Source organism: Ursus americanus, chromosome 20 (assembly GCF_024610735.1).
Source record: "Ursus americanus isolate L20-20 chromosome 20, mUrsAme1.1.p, whole genome shotgun sequence".
NCBI classification, from domain to species: domain Eukaryota; kingdom Metazoa; phylum Chordata; class Mammalia; order Carnivora; family Ursidae; genus Ursus; species Ursus americanus.
The window spans coordinates 38643057-38663015 of NC_142146.1; the positions used below are offsets into that span (position 1 = coordinate 38643057).

General features: G+C 41.8%; 1 protein-coding gene across 1 annotated transcript in view; it reads right to left on the reverse strand.

The window, feature by feature from the left end:
• Positions 1-855: 855 nt before the first annotated feature.
• The window catches only part of PCOLCE2 (procollagen C-endopeptidase enhancer 2), a 63750-nt gene continuing 44646 nt past the window's right edge, over positions 856-19959 (reverse strand). The window contains exons 5-9 of the mRNA XM_087870262.1: positions 19441-19577; positions 10060-10214; positions 5908-5991; positions 3681-3848; positions 856-1435 (exon numbers count right to left, since the gene is read on the reverse strand). Of these exons, the coding sequence (XP_087726388.1) occupies positions 1305-1435; positions 3681-3848; positions 5908-5991; positions 10060-10214; positions 19441-19577 (675 nt within the window). The 3' untranslated portion in view covers positions 856-1304. The remainder of the gene's footprint in view (positions 1436-3680; positions 3849-5907; positions 5992-10059; positions 10215-19440; positions 19578-19959) is intronic.

Genomic DNA, 19959 nt, shown 5'->3' on the forward strand with positions numbered 1-19959 from the left:
TGTGTGTGACTTTTGAATGTCTAATCGCTTCTAGGGCTGGGAATTATTGTTTTTACCCAAAAGAATATTTTCCTTATTTCTAAAACTTTGGTTCTATCATGAAAGACCTTGTGATCCAAGTCTTTGTTCCTCCCTGCTGTGCTCTCCACCTTCCTCAGACAGGGATGGGTGTCCCCTCTTCCACAGCTGCTGGCCGGCAACCTCTTAAGGGCTAGTTGCCGCAGCCCTTGCAGGTACAGCTGTGTGCGAATGAGGGGCGTCCTTTCACAGTTCTTCCACTACTGAGTGAAAACAGATGCTTCAGAGGCAATAGTAGAAAGCCTGCTAGCTGATGTACCCTGATCCAGTTAACGGGTGATGAACTGGACAGGGCATCAGCCTCACTTCTAATTCCAAGGCCTATAAAACAACCGGTTGTGATTTAGGCTGCAAAGGAAAGAAGCAAAGGCTGCAAAGTCAGGATAAGAGGGTTTTCCTCAAGGCAGAGAAGGTTTTCCTCTTCTAGTGGCAGGGAGGGCACTAGGTTGGAGTCAGGACTTCTGAGCTGGATTGCTAGCTCTGTCTCTTGGGAGATGTGTGCTCTGGACAAGTCACTAAATAGACCCGAGCTTCAGTTTCTGTTAAAATGGAGGCGTTGAACTAGATCCCTGAGGGACACCATTGTAACTCTAACATTCTCTGGTTCTACAGAGAATTACAGTCTACTTACATTACCGAATCCATCTAGTCCCTGAAGTGCTTGGAATGCTAACTCTTTGAGCAAAGTGTAAATTGATGCCAAATTGATATGTAAGAAGCAGGGAATATTCTTTTTACAGCGTCCCATTTTCTGTAAAAACAAGTTTAATGGCTGTTATGTAATCATTTAAAAATATTTTATTAAGCACTGACTTAAAAAATGCAAGAGAAGAATATAACACCTCAGAGCAAATGCTTGAAGGTAAAACAAATATCACTATAAATATTGCACTTATAAAATCTCTTTTTTACATCTTCACACAACTCATTTCTAAAATACCCTTTTACAGAGATGTATAAATAAACTGCTTCCACACTGTCAACGCTTGATACATTCAGTGTCCCGTCGCCGCGCTGTCTGCAGGTTTTCCATCACTAACTTCTCCTCCTCTCGGTGCGGGCACGGAGCTTCCACCAGCGATATCGGAGGTCTCATACCTCCGTCATGTGAAGAGTAAATCTTTCTGAATGCTCAATATTTAAAATAAGATTTTTTTTCTACAGAGAAAAATATAGATCTTTCAAAGGCAATGACAGAATGCAGCTTAAATCGACACAGTTCACTATCAACATTGCTTGTTTTTCAAGGCATCCAGGAGCTTCTGATTCTTGGTCTTGAACATCATGATAAAGCTGTTTGGCATGATTTTGCCTCGCCCGTCTTCACCCACTTGACCCATAATAATGTAATTTAGACCTAAAAAAAAGAGAATATAAATTAGTTTTTTTTCTCTACGTGTATTGCTTTTTTATTATTATTTTTAAAGATTTTATTTATTTGAGAGACCGAGCGTGCGCACGAGCACGAGCAGTGGGGAGGGGGAGAGGGAAAGGGGGAGGGAGAAGGAGGCTTCCCGCTGAGCAGGGAGCCCGATGCGGGGCTCCATCCCAGGACCCTGGGATCATGACCTGAGCTGAAGGCAGATGCTTAACCGACTGAGCCACCCGGTACAACTTAGACTATAACCTACCTCTAGATAAATGATCTATAAATGGTATAATTATACATTTAGTCTATCCAGGATAAAATCAGGTTTAAGCTTCTCATCAGAAAAAATCTAAATTCAACTAAGTAACATGTTCCAGCTCTGCCAACACTAGGCAGATGGATGGAATGATGAGATCCGGTCACGTCCTGCTCTGCGGTGCTGTAGGTCTGGGGTGTTTACTGTCTGCTGTGCACGAGGCACTGTGTTCGTGTGAAAGGCTGCTCTTCCTCGAGGGGCCTCAGTGCTCCCTGACATGTCATCCGCAGATGGCCTCCCATCATCCCATAATGCTTCTGGATGCCCAGGCACTTGGCATCTAATGATCCACTGTCTTCTGTTGCTGTGGTCGACTTGAACTTTTATCAACATCTCGAGCACCTATACTACATTAGTTTCTTGAGGACATGGGTGCGTCATCTATTTCTTTGCATTCTCACAGTTCCTTGCGAAAAATAGGTACTAAAAAGTACTTCTATCAGATATACACTTTCTTTGTGTAACAATGTGTCTGGCTAAGTTAGGCCCAGACTGGGGCCCAGGCTGAGGTAATGTTGGATTCAACTCTGAAGATCTACACTGTCTGAGAAAAACGTCACAAAGGAAGCGTGTATTACCGCCTCCTTTATTCTCCCTCTCTCCTGTGTGTCGTAAGAGAAATATGTGTGTCCTTTTTCTCTGGCATAATCCTTCTTCTGTGGGCTAACACTGTCCTCATAGTGATCTTGAGCCTGTGCAAGCTCGGAGGGCAGTGCAGGTGGGCGCCTCCTCAAGGCTGGCCGCTGGTATTGTGATGAGACCCTACGGTAAGTACCTCCGTGTATTTACCTGCTTCTCCCGGCAGTTCTGGGGAGAAGTGTTAGCTTTTACAGAGCCTTTGCTATTCCCTCTGAAGAACCAACGTGAAGCTGCTAGCCTCCAGACTTTTCTGAACAATCTGAATTCATAGTAAAGCGTTCTTGAAGTGCATATTCTCTCTCTCTCTCTGGTGTGTGTGTGTGTGTGTGTGTGTGTGGTTTGGTTTGGTTGTGGGAGAGGTTTGTAACAAGACAGGAAAGGAATGAGCTGAGATTGGATAGAGAAATCATGGTATATCACACAATGGAATACCAGGCATTATTACCATTCCACAGAGAGGCAGAGACAGAGACCTATTTATATGTGCTGTTTGTGGAAAGAGGTCTACACACATCATGTGGGGGAAGTTGCAGTAGAATATTATAGCACGATCTCGTTTGTCTAAGTGTGTATGTGTGTGCTTTCTGTAGATAGAAACTTTCTAGAAGGAACTTTTCATGGTATCTCTGAGGAAAGGGAAAAGGCTTCACTTTTTATTTTATATTCTTTACTTAAACTTTTTAAAAACCATAGAACATACATTACTTTTATAAGTTAAAGAACTTGTTAAAAAAATTTCATGCGCCCCTGGCTCTGGACTTCTTCCTTTATTTAACTTTCCTTTTTCCATAATGTCTCTTAAACTGATTTCCATGTGTGGATTTAATGATGCTATATCTGCAAATGATTCCCAAATCTTTAATTCCAGCCCGCATATACCTCTCTCTCCTGAACTTCAGCTCTACATTTCCTGCTCCTTGCTGGATATTTGCCTCTAATTTGCATTGGCACCTTCCGTGCAAAAACTGAAAAATATCTTTCCCCCCAATTGCTCCTCTGTGTCTGTTCCTTGTTGATCCAGCTTCAAATGCTTCTTGGACTCTTTCGTCATTCCCACTATCTCATCTTCTGCCACAGGTTATGAGAACTGGGACCAGAGCCCCATTCTGCCTGACTCCAAAGGCCTTCCTTCTCCACCAGAAGTGGCCAACTAAGCTTGATTTTATTTGCCCGCCAGGGCATGGAAAGATCCGCGACTTGCTCAGACTCTCTCTCTCGTTCCCTTCTCTGTCCTTGAGCTCCCCTAGAAGAAAGACTAACGTTTTCCTCCTTACTTACCTCTCCTGAGGAGAGGGCACTGCTTGCAGACCACAATGACCTTGGCACTCATGTTCTTGCCAGCCTGCTGAATTGCCAGATTTCCCTCTTTATAGATGTTGATGATTGAGACAGTGGCATGCAAGCTTCCACCTCGGGTGACAGTTGTGATCACAGTGCCAGCCAATACTGCCGAAGAAAACATTTGGAAATAATATGACGGTGAAGGCAAACATAGGCAGGACTGAAAATAATTGTACGTTCTTCTAAGTTTCAGATAGGAAACATTTTAATGTTTAAGAGAAGGCCCTAATAGAGCTATTGGTTTGATTCTGCACATTTGTCCCCAAAATTCAGGTTGGAAAAAAAGAGGCCATGGAGCCTTAATGTTACCCAGGTTATTAGGTGTTGATACCTAGGACGGAAACCTAAATGTGTCCTGCCCTGTACTCTGTTACTGAGGTGGGGACTCGACAATGTTTTGTCCAACATGGTGACCATTTGCCAAGCAAGGGAAAGGCTTTTGAGCCTCTATCTATGAATTCTCATTAGACCTTAGGTCTTTAGAGACACTGCCATACTGAGGTTGCATGACAGGGATTCAAACCATGAAGATCTGAGTCTTCCCGTCTGTGTGGTTGAGTGCCTACCTTTCTGTGTCTTTCCCCCTTTCTCTTTAGCTGTCCTCTTTCTCCTTCAATTTTGGTTCTCCCATGGGTCCCCATCTCTAATTATCAGTACCTGTGTTTTTCTGGGTCTTTCTTATCCACCTTGTATATCTCATTTAACAAAGTATACAACTGAGTATAACAGAACATTTCCTTGCTTAAAAAAAAAACTGAAAAAACAAAAAACCCTAGCAAAACTCAGTTGCTTTTCATTATGTAACCCTCTCTTTCTTCCATTGTGATGTAAAAGGAGAGTCTCACTTTGGAGCCATGGAAGGAAAGATGCTATGTTCTCAGAGAAATGCTTTTGGCATTTTGTGGGTGACGATTCTGTGTGGTGTAGGACTTGGACTGGGAGACTGTTTTATGAGCCCTGTCCCTGTTACCAATGCAGGCTGAGAACCAGTGGGCCACTGGGGATAGTATTTGGTCATTTTGCCATGTAAGAGAGTCACAGTGGAATAAATCAAGTTTTGAACTTGGCTGACGTGACCCTTTTAAGAGAAAGTGAGAAGTCACTGCTTATGTAGCAGGCAAAATTCATAAAATCAGAATTCTTATCATGCCTTACTTTGATTCCTGCTGATAAGTGTTCACTGCAAAATGTTAGTGGATAGCCAAGTGAAATCAGGCGGCTCCAAAGGATATGGAAGATTTCCTTAAGCGCCACCCACAGAAGACTAACCTGGATGTGACAGCAATTGTTTCCATTTTTATGTCTGTTATTTGAATTTCAGCGTGCAAACTCCAGTAAGATTTAGGGCCCTAGATTCTTCAGTGCCTTCACACATTTGCTACAACGTAGTTCGTCTGGGCTTCAGAGAGTTACCACCTTCAGGCACAGAAAAAGCAAGCAAAGCCTCTTCTGTGAGACCCTCATTTTGGGTAACCTGTTTAGGTTTTAGCAACTTTATTCTCCTGACAAGACTTTTCTTCAATGTCCCTTTTAAAAATAACCCACATATTTAAATTTGGTATCTCTTGTTCTTCAGTGCTTTTTAGAGAAAGTGCCTTTTTTTTTTTTTTAAATTGGAAAAAGTGCTTAGAAATTCTAAGTCATTAGGTAGTATCTCCTCGGGTTCCAATTAATAAGCATTTCCAAATAGATTTCAGGTTCCCAGGTTTTAATTTAGTACTCTGGAAGGACATGACAGAGGAAATACTTGAATTTCTTCTGAGAAAGGCCAGCTTGGATATGTTTCTCATTTACTTAAGTGGAATTACAGATGTGTGAAAAAAAATACTCAGGACATGAAAAATATGTGAGAAAAAGTATACAGGGTTTTTTAGGAACACTGAGCCAGCCAGAACACACAGAGTAGCAGTACACACTCCAGGAGTCAAGTTATTAAGTTTATGTGAAAAAAGCATATTTTCTGTGTCCATATTATTCTCAGTTGTAAAATCTAACACTTTGAATGGCTCTAGTCAACATACCTTAGGGTAAAGGAAAATATTTTCTTGGGTAAATGAAGAGTGTAACTGACACTTTACCATCACATTTATGGCCGCTCCTTTGAGATTAAGCGTGCAGTCTCAAGTTTCTGGTTAAAGAGAAAAGGCTGGGTTTTATTTCTTACCAAAGTTACTCGAACAATAATTGCTCTCCAGAGTCCCCGTCCGTCTACACTTTTGTTGACACAGGGCCACGGTGGGTTTTAAACCTAAATTCAAAGAAGAAAGACCTAAGATTCAGGAAAATGAATTCAAGTACAATTGGTGTTTAGACCTGAATCTATTTAAAGTTCCTATTTATTTCCCTGAGCCACCAAGCTGTCGTTGCAATGAAATAATTAGAAAACATTCAAAAGAAATTCTTTATGCTACTAACTACTGCTCCAATTTCCTCACGGTAACTCAATACCCTCTGCTGAATTTTAAACCTCAGATCAAAGATAACCCAAATTCAGCCCTACTCCCTTCTTCCTTTATATATAACTAACACTAACCAAAAATAGACATAGTCTCCAAGCGCCCTGCTTAGAAAAACCCAGTACAACAAATATGAACTCAGAAAATATAGGTTAATTCTTCCCTTTACAAAAGGAATCCAATGGTGTTCCCCCTGGGCATCGAGGGAGCTTTCTCGGTGCATTTAAAATACTCAGCTGCCCAAATGTGAGTGGTATAAGTTTGCAGAAACACTGCTCATGTGTAAAACCTGTTATACCTGTAATTACATGTAACCAATCACTAAGCATTTATTTTGAGCCCATCATTGCCTATAAGGATCTTAAGAACTGAGAAGTTGACTAATTTAAAAATAAAACGAAATAGATAAACACAGTAGTTCTCCAGCAAAGGTGATTTTTCCCCTCGGGTGACATTTTGCCATGTCCGGAAATAGTTTTGGCTGTCACGAGGGCCGCTACTGGCATCTAGTGGGAAGATACCAGGAATGCTGCTGAACGTCCTACGGCAAAGCATTATCTGGCCCAAAAATGTAAATACTGCCAAGGCTGAGAAACTGTGGGTTAACGAAATGAAAATATTTAATTCCCATTATCATCAATAAAAACGTTTCCAAAATATTTGCTAATTATTCACGTATACATGGCAATATGCTGAGAAGAACTAAACAACTAAAAGAATTGTACTTGTTGGGCAAGAATTTGCAATTGTAACATTCCCCTTCTAATATGTTCTGTGAACTCTTCTATGAGTTTATTATTTATTTAGTCTTAATTTGTACCCATACTTAACTCCAAAAAGGATCTCAAGTGGATCACAACATTAAAATATGTATAATTTAATGTTAAAATACATATAATAGCATCTGTGTGTGTGTATCATTTTTTTTTTTTTTAAGAAAAAGAGCTCAGAGAACATTTAGAGGGAACATTGGTCCAGAAGTTGGGGACCTAAATTTACCTAATTAGCTGAGTCAAAAAGGAGTGGCGTTAGTGGTTCTCCCTATCTGACGAAAGAGCATCCTTTCCATGGACACTGGAAACCAGCTCTTCCCAGCTTTGGAACATCAGTCTGGAAACTGGGTGCGTGTCCCACCCTGCTCCTTCTCTCCCTTCAGTAGATCCCAGCTCTCTTGGCTTCAAGTCATCGCTAGAGCACCCTGACCCTTCCCACCTCACTGTCTAGTCTCTCCCTGCATTCCCTGCGTGGCATGAGGTCCCTGCCTTCCTCTCCAGGTGCACCTGCGACCATCTCGGTGGGTCCCCCCTCCTCTCAGTGCCGTGGCTCCCTCCTTCCCAGACGTTCCCTCTGCCCTGTCTCCATCACTCAGTCCCAGGCTCTCATGTCTTCCTGCTAGTCCTTCATCACCAAGCTCTCAAATTTAGACATCCTAACAGCCATTGTAGCTGCCTCTCCTTCAAGCCCTCATCTTTTCAGTCTCCTTTGCCAGTATATCCTTATATCCTCCTTTTTAAAAAGTTAGAGTTTCTAGAGATTGAATTCCAGCCCTTCTCTTCTTTCTCCCCTAACCTCTCCCTAGGTGACCTCGTTCTCGATCACAGTGTCAACCATGTATGTGCTGATGATTCTCAAATGTAAATCTCCTGCGGAAATCTCTTCTGGAGGAGGCCATAGATCAAACTGGACTTGACAACTCCACCTGAGGGTCTCACAGAGACCTGAGAGCCAACAAGCCACAGCTTAACTAAGGACTCTACCCCTAACCCCAGTTCTCTGCTTCGGTGAATGGTCTCATTATCCCCGGAACTGTGCAAGCCAGAGACGGGGGGCGTTCTTGACAGCCCCCTGATCTCCCTAGTCCAGTTAATCACCGATTAAAGACCTGTCAGTATCTCCCAAGGCCCCTGGCTTGCACAACAGTCAGCGTTTCTTGGCTTTCTCTGTATTTCTGTCCTAGCACAGTTCACCTGGACAACCACGAGAACCCGTGACCTCTTGACCCTACTGTCCATTCGCCTCACAGTGACCAGCGTGGTCTTCATGAGGTGCGAATCTAATCCTGAACTTTGCCTAAATCCGTTGACAGTTTCTCCCACACTTAGGATAAAATCCTGATACTCTAAAAAAATCCCCACACTTAGAATAAAATCCTAATACTCTAAAATACTTAGACGTATAAGGAGAGAGGTGGTAGGACCTAAAGATGGAGCTAGAAAGAGGAAAGAGAGGCCAGGTACAACGTGTGAAGGGTCTTCTATACAGCATGAAAGAGTCTGGCTCCTGTGCTGCCCAATATGAGAGCCACCAGCCACATGAGGCTTCTGACATTTAATTAAATTAAAATTCGATTCCTCCACATCATTAGCCACATTTCAGGTGTTCAATATGGCTACAGTATTGGATAGCACGGGTGTAGACAATGAATTCAAGTGGGAGCCATGGTCGGCTCTGTGTGTGGGGAGGGGAGCCTGCAGTGGGGAGGTAAGACAGAGGAGCTCAAGGATGATCTAAGAGTGTGGCTACTGCTGCTGTGGACCATGCTTGGGAAAACAGTGGAGAAGCAGATTTAAGGCAGATATTTGTTTTATCACACAAAATAGTGTGATAAAAATGAGCTGAGTTTGATATGTTTTAATTTAAATGTTTAGCAGCTCACAAAACCCTAAGAGATCATTATAAATCGATGTTTGCAATTTCAGAGAAAATTTAGGACTGAAGATAAAAATCCAGGGAGCCAGTTAATTCATTGGAAAGAATAAGGACATCAGGGTCTCCTGAGATGAACTGGAGAAGTAAGAAATACTGCTTAATATAAGGCAGGACATGTCTAGGCCACAAGGTGGCACACTTGTGGAGGGCTCAGAAAAATCAGCCCTTTCTAGAAGTGCCGGTACTCAGGTCAGGCCTACTTTCGGTGCAAGCAGAAAATGGTGGGCAATAAAGCGGGGCTCATTTTCAACCTATCTTGTATCTTAACTTCAGATCCTTCATTCCCACTTTTTTCTTTCTCCTAGGTTTAGACTTTGAGATCTGATGCCTGAAATCTCAGTGGGTGGAGCTGGCAGGATCTAGAGACTCGGCATGGGGCTCCACTCTTGACTCTCCATTTCTTAGGTCATACCCCAGACCAGAGTTTCCCAACTGGCTTCTATAACGCATTGAATATTTCTGTTTGATTTACCCCAATTTGGGGAAAAAAAAAAGTATTTTGCACAACACATTTTCAAGCGAAACAAAACAAAAACACAAACAAAACCCAAAAAACTGGCAGATGTGAAAATAAGCAGGTGTCAAGGCCCTAGAACTTCAATCTAAAATACTACAGTTCTTTTTTTTTTTTTTAAGATTTTATTTATTTATTTGACAGAGAGAGACAGCCAGCGAGAGAGGGAACACAAGCAGGGGGAGTGGGAGAGGAAGAAGCAGGCTCATAGCAGAGGAGCCTGATGTGGGGCTCGATCCCAGAACGCCGGGATCACGCCCTGAGCCGAAGGCAGACACTTAACCGCTGTGCCACCCAGGTGCCCCTAAAATACTACAGTTCTATGTAATAAAAAGAAAGCCATAATTTTATAAGTACAGAAAAGAAAAATTGGGCTTATAATGATCAGTGCCTCTACCAGGGTTCCTAGTATTTTTAAAGTCATAATTTTCTTTGATGACATTTGAAAATTACTACCTTATAATAAACATTTTTTACGCCTTATACTTTTCTTTCATTAATGGAGTCATATTATTTTCTTAGATAAGTTTTCATCTTATTTAACTTTAGTTTCAAGTATCTTTTTTTTTCCTACTTCAAAAGAATTCTTCTTCTACTTCTGAAGTTTGTGCACAAACATCAAAACAGAAACACTCACCTGTGGTTGCAGGGAACGTGGTGGTGACAGGTGGTGCTGTAGTCGTAGGCAACTTTTTTGGCCTGAATTTGTAGTGACCAATAAATCCATCTGCAGTTAAACTTAAGTCTGATAAAAACTGAATGAGAAGTTCATTTCTCTCGGATACAATTGGCCTAAAAGAAGAAAAACATTAAAAAAAGATTTTTTTTAAGTGGCACCTCTCTGAAGTGTAGAATTCTGCTCTCCATTAATTTTTTATAATAGATTATGATATGTGTAAACTTAAAAGTTAAAATACTTCAAAAGGCGAAAGTCTCAATCTCCTCAGTATTAATGCCACTTAGCACTGTGCTTTATGCAAACTCTAGAATTCTGCCTTCATGGCAGCCCTATTATTATCCCTTTCTTACTGAAAAGGCAAAGGAAGTTCAGAGAGTCCAAGTGATTTGCCCAAGAACCCACAGCTACTATGTGGGGGAGTCAGGATTTGAACCTAGGACCAGGTAGACACTGGGACCAATGCAAACACGGAAGCTGGGGCTTCCGTTTCTTCACGAACACCTTAGGGCTTGGCCTGACCTGGGAAGCACACCGCTTCTTTTGACTCAGGCTCTGGATTTGAGCTGGCCGGGCAGCTCGGGATGCTGGCCAGAGAGTCAGATGGAGAAATCTGATGAACAAATTCCCACACCCTGTGAAGACTCAGCCAGGGGATCATCTCAGTGGGCTGGTCACCAGGGGATAAGAAAGCCGCGACTTCCATTTCATTTTTAATGAGAGCTCTGATGCATGCCCGAAATGGAAACGTTTCTGTTTATAATCTCAGTAGCAGAATGCTGTGAAGGAGAAACAGAAAGCGATTGCTTTGGTGGTTATGAATGACATCATTAAGAACTCCAATTTTAAAGCTATTTTAGGGGCTTGCTGGTTAGCTGGCACTAAAGATTTAGTGGTGACAATAACTGAGGCTCAGAAGCGGGCATAACTATTACATTAAAAAGTTTCATTTGAACTTTTTCTATTATTTAAGCAATCGTTAAAAATGCTGCGTGGCTAATTCTATTTAACGACTATTTAGTTCAGTAGTGGAAAAAAAACTAAACAGGTTATTTAACTGAGTTAATTGGTGGTTTGACTAAAATTTTTTGAGGCATCTTCTCAGCCGAACCACTTCTCAGGCATCATGGGCAGCAAATAATGAGGCAACTCCATTTCCCCCCACCTATCACCTATTTGAGTGGGAGTGTGTGTGTGTGTGTGTGTGTGTGTGTGTGTGTGTGTGCTGGTGGGGGAAGTAGATCTGTACTTGACCAAACCAGTCAGAAAAACTGCAGGATCTTTTCTGTCCTGAAGGCTACCACCTTCTGAGCCAAGGGATGGAACAAACCTAAATGTGAGCTTTGTGACCTACATTTAGCATCCTGGTCATGAAAGTGATCGAGAGCACTGGGAATCGAGCCTTTATCAGAAATATTCTGTCTTGCTTTTGAAAACGCATCCCATTAAATAAATACAATGTGCATGAAACACAATTCCCAACTACAATTACAAATAAAATAGGTTAAACTTGTTTAAATGATAAAATTACAAAAAGCACTTATTATAAGCAGCAAAGGAAACCTCAAGACCCAATCAGGTCAGCCTTCTGGGCATGACGTGATAATTACAGGGATCATCTAATGCCTTTCCTATGAACTAATCTTGGGAGCGTTAAATTGAAAATTGAATTTTCTCAAGGAAGAGTATTTTAGTAACAACGACATTTTTTTGTTACGCTGCTACTGAGCTTTCAGCAGGAATGTGACAGAATCACAGTGCTGCAAATGTTCTGAGGGCCATGTGTTGCATCTGCAAATTAATGCTACAAATCACTAGAAAGGCAAGCGGAAATCGCACTTGGATTCATTCCATGCTGGCAGAGCCGGGAGGATGGCGGACGCTGTTTGGTCCTGGAGAGCGAGCTGTGTTAGCGGTCTCTGCTTTGTCATCCCAGTCTTCCTCTGCTTCAGTCCCCACGGCCAGCCGACCACCATGTCCTGCCAGTCCTGCGTCCTGAGCATTTCTTGACCCACCTGCTTCCCCCTCTGCCTCTCTCCCCGACTTCACCTGGACCCCCTGCCACAGCCTTCTAACTGGCCTCCCTGCTGTCTGGGCAAGGACGGGACTCTGAGGCCCGGGGCCTGTCATTTCCTGCCGACTCGCACCCAAACGGCTCCCGCGTCTGCGGGATGTGGAACCTCGCTCAGCGCTCCTGCCTCCTCTCTCTCTCTAGGTCCCAACTCGAGGCTGGGGTTCCAGAAGAGCATCTACCTCCCCTGGGTCCCTCTATTAATGGGGCTCCCTCTACTTGTCCTCCCTGCTGCCTGTGACCAACTCCAACTCTTCCTTCAAGACCAAGCTTCACGAGGCACAAGCTCCTTCGGAAAACCTCTCCCGACCTCCTCACCACTTGGCCCGACTGGACTGAGGGACTCCCTGTCAGAAGCGCACCGGGACATTCCTTGCCAGTTTGCCTGTCTGCCCTCGCACGACTTATCTTGGCGTCTTCTACTGAGCTTTGCAGCCTGCTCCCTAGCGGGCACCCCGCTGCGGCTTCACAAGTGTTTTTGAACTGAATTCGGTGGTACCGCTGTAGCTGCACCGAGCCAGACACGGGGATGATGAGGTGATCTCACCAACCACGACGCTCCTCCTTCTAGTCAGGCTTTGAACCGGGGAAAAGCCCCCCCAAACAGGTTTTCTCCTTTTCCGTGCTGCCCCATCCCAGAAGTATCCTCCGAAAAAATCCTTCCTCCGGCGAAAGCGTGACTTGGTAGGCTGGCTGTTGCGCACGCTCACTTCTTTTTTTTTTTTTAAATGATCTTTTATTATATTATGTTAGTCACCATACAGTACATCCCCGGTTTCCGATGTAAGGCTCGATGATTCATTAGTTGTGTATAACACCCAGTGCACCATGCAATACGTGCCCTCCTTACTACCCATCACCGGTCTATCCCATTCCCCCACCCCCCTCCCCTCTGAGGCCCTCGGTTTGTTTCTCATAGTCCATAGTCTCTCATGCTTCATTCCCCCTTCTGATGCGCACGCTCACTTCTGAGGAGTTCGCCTGGAGTAGTCCGACCACCCCATCGCCCCCTCTCCGCCTTCACGGGGGCGATCGCTACCCTGAAGTTAGTTTATCCTTTACCTACAGGCTTACCAATATGCATGCACCGCTGAGCACTGCACTGGATAGGTGTGCATACTTTGAAACTTCACATAAATGAAAGGCTATGGTGTGTATTTTCCTGTTATTTTCTTTCACGCTCAGTGCTGTAACTGTGACATTCATCCACTGTTTCCACTGCTGCATTGTGTGATCCAGAACACGGTTCGACTATTCTCTTGTTGACACACATTAGGCTATTTCCTCTGCCCTCCACTACAAACGGTATTGCTAAGAATATTCTTGTATATGTCTTGTGGTGCACGTGGGCAAACGTGGCTTTAGTGGGCACACCAGGAGGGGGGGGTACCCGCTCCACGCGAGGTCCCAGGATATATGCCCATTTTCAACTTTGTTAGATAATGCCAAGCTGATTTCCAAAGTCGTCGTACCAATTTACATTCTTTTCAAAGATTTAGTCACTGTGCAGCTTTCTTCTTTTGGGAATGCCTCTTTATGTCTTTTCTTTATAAATTTTTAGAATTTCTTGATATATTCTGGACCCAGGGGTCTTTGTCAAATATGTTACAGATATCTGTTTCTGTTTTGTACCTTCTCTTTTCCCTCTCTTTAAGATATATTTTGATGAGCAGAAATTCTCATTTAAGTTGTCAGTGCATCTGGAGTTGATTTTTGTGTGTTGCAATTTCAATTTTTCCTTATGAATAAAACTTATCCCTGCCTCATTTTTCAGTGGGGCCATTTTTTTTTTTTTAACCAGCTGACCTGTGGGTCTCTGTGATGTGCCCCAGCTGCAGACATGTGTGGGTATCTTTCTGGCCTCTCTTTGGTGTCTTCATTAGTCTGTCCGTCTATTTCTATTAAAACCACATTGTCTTAATTACGACAGCTTTCTGATACGGCTCCATCATGTAAGGCAAATCCTCCTGCCAGATGCTCCTCCAGAACTGCTTTAGTGGCATCCCCTTCCCCCACCCCCTTGCAATTTCATGAACATTTTAGAATCACGCTGTCATGTTTAATGAAAAACCAATTTTACTATTTTTAAATGACACTAATTCTTCCTATTCATGAGAAACTATATAGCTCCATCTATTGAGGTCTTTTAAGATACCTTTGAGTAAGATCTTATAATTTTCTCCATTAAGGTCTATACACAATTATTAGATTTATTTTTGAGTATTTTATATTTTTAGTTGCTATGAAAATAATATCTTTTTAAAATACAGACTTTTTTTTAAAAAAGTAAGTTCCACGCCCAGCATGGATCCAATGTGGGGCTTGAACTCACAACCCTGAGATCAAGACATGAGCTGAGATCAGGAGTTGGATGCCCAACCGACTGAGCCATCCAGGCGCCCCCCACATTTTTTATTCAAGCTTTTTAAGAAAACATATCCTTGAATAAATTAATGTTTCCAACAAATAAAAATTTAAATCTATAAGTCACACTTTCATCTGGTAATGTATACAATTATACTAATAGATTTTCTAAGTTCAAACCAACCTGGAATTCCTGGTGAGGGAGCCTTTTTTATACATTGTTATATTTGACTTAATATTTTTTCTTTTAAGACTTATTTTTCCTCACATTTCATAAGTAAGATTAGTCTTTAATATCCTTTTTTTTGGTTCTGTCCTTACCTTGTTTTGGTGTCAATTTATACGAGCTTTATAAAAGCAGTTGTGGAACAATCCCTATTTTTCTCTGGGAGAATCTGTATAGTGTTGGCAACATTTGTTCCTCCAATGTTTCTTAGAACTCATGGAGAAAAACAGTCTGGGCCTGTTTCCCCCTACCTCCCTTGATAGGAAGACTTTTAACTGCAGATTAAGCTTCTTGAATGATTATCTGGCAATTCTGGGTTTTTCTTTTTCCTGTGTCCATTTTTGCTTTAAAAAAATGTGTTTTCCCCAGTTGTTGAATGTACTTGTTCCCTATTCATCCATTAGATTAAACCTGTTAACAGTTTTTCAAATCTTCTACATCCCAATTTTCCATCTTTCTCCAATCGACAGTTAATTTATCAACTATTCAAAGAGATGGGTTAAGAATCCTCCTACTACAATAGCAGACTTTGCAGATCTATTTTTATTTATCTGTTTTTTTGCTTTATATATTTTTCTGTACATACAAGTTCACAGTTATTACACCTTCCTGAAAAATTGTACCTTTTATCATTACATAGCAACTATTTTTAGTAATGCTTTCTGCCTAAAATCTACTTTTCTCCGGTATCAGTATAGTTATGCCAGTTTTCTTTCAACTGGCATTTGCTTCCAATATCTTTTTCTATCCTTTTATTCTCAAATGCTCTGTGTTCTTATTTTTTTGGAGATGTGTCTTATAAACCACATATACTGGATTTGTTTTATTATCCAGCCTGATATGCGTTGTCTTCTCACTAATTATTTGATCCATTTGCATTTATATTGATTACGCACAGATCTAGATGTAATTCTACCATCTTATTTCGTGCCTTTTACTTGTCGTCTTGCCTTTTTTAAAATGTTTCTCCTTTTCTCTTTTCTTGCCTTCCTTTGGAATGAACTTTTTTCTCATTTCATGTTTTCTCTTCACTGCTTTGGAAGTTAAAGACTCTAAGGGTTGGCCCAAATTTAAGATCCACCTTTACTTTAGCATATTACACAGGTTAATAATATCTTCACCCTATTCCTCAACAACACAAGGGCCTGCAAGTACCTCAGCTCCTAGGACCAGGATCTTTGCTCAGTGTTTCCTCCTGCAGCTCAGTCCTTTATTCAGTGACTGTTACCTTTCTGCCTGAAGTACAGAAAGTGAAGTTTCTCTAGTTAGGGTCTATTATGGTAGAGAACTCTCTCAGCTCTTGTTTAATTGAAAAAGTCTTTTAATTTCTTTTATTCACAAATGGGAGGTTTTCCTGAGTAAATAATTCTAAAATGATAGTTATTTTGTCTCTGAATTTTGAGGATACCCTTCTAAGATCTTCTAGCTTCCATTATTGCTATTGAGAAGTCAGATGTTAGGCTAATCGTCCCCTTCGTGAGAATCTGTCTTTTCTCTCTGGCTGTTCTCAACATCTCTCTCAGTTCCGCGGTTTTACTATAATACACGTAGGAATGGGTATATTAATATATATATATTGCTTAGGATTTTTTGAGTTCTTGAATTTGATAATTGGTGTCTTTCATTTACAATGGAAAAACTCAGCTACTTTTTCTTCAAACATTAAATTTCCTACATTCTCTATTTTTTTCTTACGGAACTCCAATTAAATGTATTTTAGATCTTTGCACGCTAGCCTCTATGGCTCTTAACCTCTCTTTTATATTTTCCGTCTATTGTCTTTTTATGCTATATTCCAGGTTATGATTTCCACAACTATTTCTCAGTTCCCTAATTCTCTTTGGAGCTATGTCTTATCAGCTACTTAACACGTGTATTCAGTTTCTTGTGTAAATTATGTCTCATATGTCTCAGTTCTAGAAATTTTATTAGGCTCTTTGTTAACTCTGATCATTTCTCAAAGTCTCTTTTTTCTTTGCCAGACTTATAATAATCTGCTTCTTCATTTTGTATGAATTTTTTTTCTGTATTATAACTACTATATATGGCCTCTGTGAATCTGATTATACCATTTGTTTCTCCTGGTTCTTGTTTATGTTGGCTTTCCCTTTATGTTTTGTGATTTTTTTTTAAATTGGGAACTTATATTTCTTGAAACTTTATTTATAGGAATTATTAAAGCCTACATTAGATGCATTCTTCCAGACAGGATTTGTGTTTTCTCCTCTCAGTCTCTCTAGGAACTACCAAGTAGGACACTTTAAACTAAATTCTTGACTACAGTTTTTGAATATAGTCAGGTAGTGTAAATTCTAACCTCAAACTCATATGTGGACTGGGTTTTGGTTAGGAATTCTCACGAGAGACTACCTTTTCTTCCCTTTACCAAATGCCAAGGCCCAAACAGCCAATTTCCTTACTATTTCCCTTGGGGAGGAGGAGAATGAGTTCAGTCACATTGGTGTCACTTTCTATGGGTGCCTTCTTTATGTTCTGGTCTTTGATCCAATCTGCTCCCTTGCCTGGACCCTGAGCTCTGTCCCCTATCTCTAAGCCTGGTCTGTTGTGAATGAAGTTCTAGGTTACCAAGAACTGGCACATGTCCTGAAGGAAGCTGCCACCTGCAAGTACTTATTTATCCTTTTGGATTTGGGCTTCTCAACATTTTTGACCTCTGATGAGTTCTCTTATTTTTTGCCAACTGAGCAGCCCTTAAAAATTTTTTTTTTTTTTAGCTTAGGAACACTGGTGTTTATTCCCGTATGATTTTAAAGGCTATCTTCTTTTCCATATTGCTAGGAAATGAAACTTGAAATTTTTTTAAAAAAATATTTGAGTATAAAGGGAAGGAGAGACATGCAGAAAAAGCTACAGCAAGATAGAGTCAAGAAAGTGTTCCCTTTTTTTTTTCTTAATTCAGGAGAACTTAAATTTATAGGCTATGGGAAAGAAAGAAAAAAAGGAGGCAGAGGTTAAAGATGGAGATGATGGAGAAAACGAAGAGGACTACTGGACAGAGGGAAGTTTCAAGGCAGAAGAGGAGGTCAGAAGGAGGATACAGATGAAAAGACTGGCTTTGAATAGAGATGGGTGTGGTAGGCTGAACAGTGGTCCCCCAAGATCTCCACATTCTAATCCTTGGAGCTTTTCAATATGTTACCTTATGTGCAAAGAGACTTTGCAGGTGTGATTCAATTAAGGACCTTGAAAAGGGGAGAGTATCCTGGATTGTCTAGGTGGGCCCTAAATGTAACCACAGGTGTCCTTAGAAGACAGAGGTTTGACTCCAGAAGAGGAGAAAGCAATACGAGGACAGAAACAGAGATAGGAGCCATGTGCTTTGAAGATGGAGGACGGAGCCACAGCCAAAATATGCAGCAGCTGAAATAGGCATGGCAACGGATTCTCCCCTCAGAGCTTCCAGAAGGAAACAGCCCTGCTGACAGCTTGCCTTTAGCCCAGTGAAAGTGATTTCAGACTTCTGACCTCCAGAACCTTAAGAGAATAAACGTATTGTTTTCGGCCCTTGGTTTGTGGTCATTTGTTACAGCAGCTGGAGGAAAAGATACAGAAGGAGCACCTGCGCTGACAGCTTAGCAATGGGCCTTTCTCTAACACGTTCGGCTGGAGAGTCAAATTTGGGTAAAGTAATGTTCGAATTTTAACCAACTTGTATGTATTAAAAATTCTTAGTATTGTCAAACTTAATCTAAATGAATTTAAATTGAAAAATACCTTGCTTTAATTCAAATGCACTAGGGAAACACGGACACGCACGTAAAATCAAGTGACGCATATGATCTAATGATGTTTAAGCAACGGAGTAGAAGGGGTATTTCAATTGGCATAATGGTGACTACAGCAAGCTGTAGTAATTTTTTTTAAGATTTTATTATTTTTTTAATATCTCTACTCCCAACGTGGGGCTCAAACTTACAATCCTGAGGTCAGCTGTGGCAAGCTCCACCCGCTAAGCAAGCCGGACGCCCTAAGCTGTAGTCATTTCAGTCAACGCTCTCCCTAGTGCTGCGTGTGGAGGCGGGAAATATCTTGCCCCCGAGAGAGTCCTGTGCTGCACCGGAACAGATCGGGGAATTCAGCAACTTGCCCAATGTCACCCAGCAGTGAGTGCCAGAGCTCTTAGCTCCATAAATGTTTGTAGATGAATACATGGTGACTTTCAGGCTCATCCAGCAACAGTCTGAGCAACAATGTGAAGAAGAGTCACAAAGCCCAAAAGGCCCAGGACAGGTCTCTGATCAGGTAAAACCATCTGGGTCTGTCAGGAGTGTCCAGATCTCCTTGTCTGCATCTCCAAATTTCAGCCCCCTGCTTTTTTCTCAGAACTTCTCCCATTCCACTCTGATGCTTGAGGTCACCTTGGCAGGGCAGGGACGTGTCCAGGCATCTGGCTAGCACCTGACTCTGGGGCCTCACCAACTCTGCTCCTGTTACCTGTCTGGCTGTCGAGGCCTCGCTACACTCAATGTTGCCTCGCTCTGGGCCGGCTACTCTTTGTGCTGGTGCCATATGGGACTCTACTGCCACAGAACCCAAGAACGTGTGAACAAAACAACGACAGCCTAGAATCTTCCAGAAAGTAAAATATAACTGGGCAACTGAATAAAAGAGAAGTTGAGAGCCACTACAACATTAATGAGATAAAACAGGCACTACTTACGCAGGTGGACTATCGCCACAATATTTTCCGATTCTTTTAGCGTCATTGGCTTCTCCGCCATTGAACACAGCCACGAAATCGTATCGGCAATAGTTATCACGCTCGACATCAAACTTCTCAAATTTCAGTTCTATAAGCTTTAGAGAAAGTACAACATCAGAAATACCAAGATAGGGGCGCCTGGGTGGCTCAGTCGTTAAGCGTCTGCCTTCGGCTCAGGGCGTGATCCCGGCGTTATGGGATCGAGCCCCACATCAGGCTCCTCTGCTAGGAGCCTGCTTCTTCCTCTCCCACTCCCCCTGCTTGTGTTCCCTCTCTCGCTGGCTGTCTCTATCTCTGTCGAATAAATAAATAAAATCTTAAAAAAAAAAAAAAAAGAAATACCAAGATAGCGCTGAGGAAGCATCTCAAATGGAAATCTTCCTCTCCCCAGATCCGTAGGATTTTCCTTGGTAAAGAATGTGTTCATTCTGTTTGAATTATTTGTTTCTTGTTGTTTTCATATTTCTTCTGTAGTTA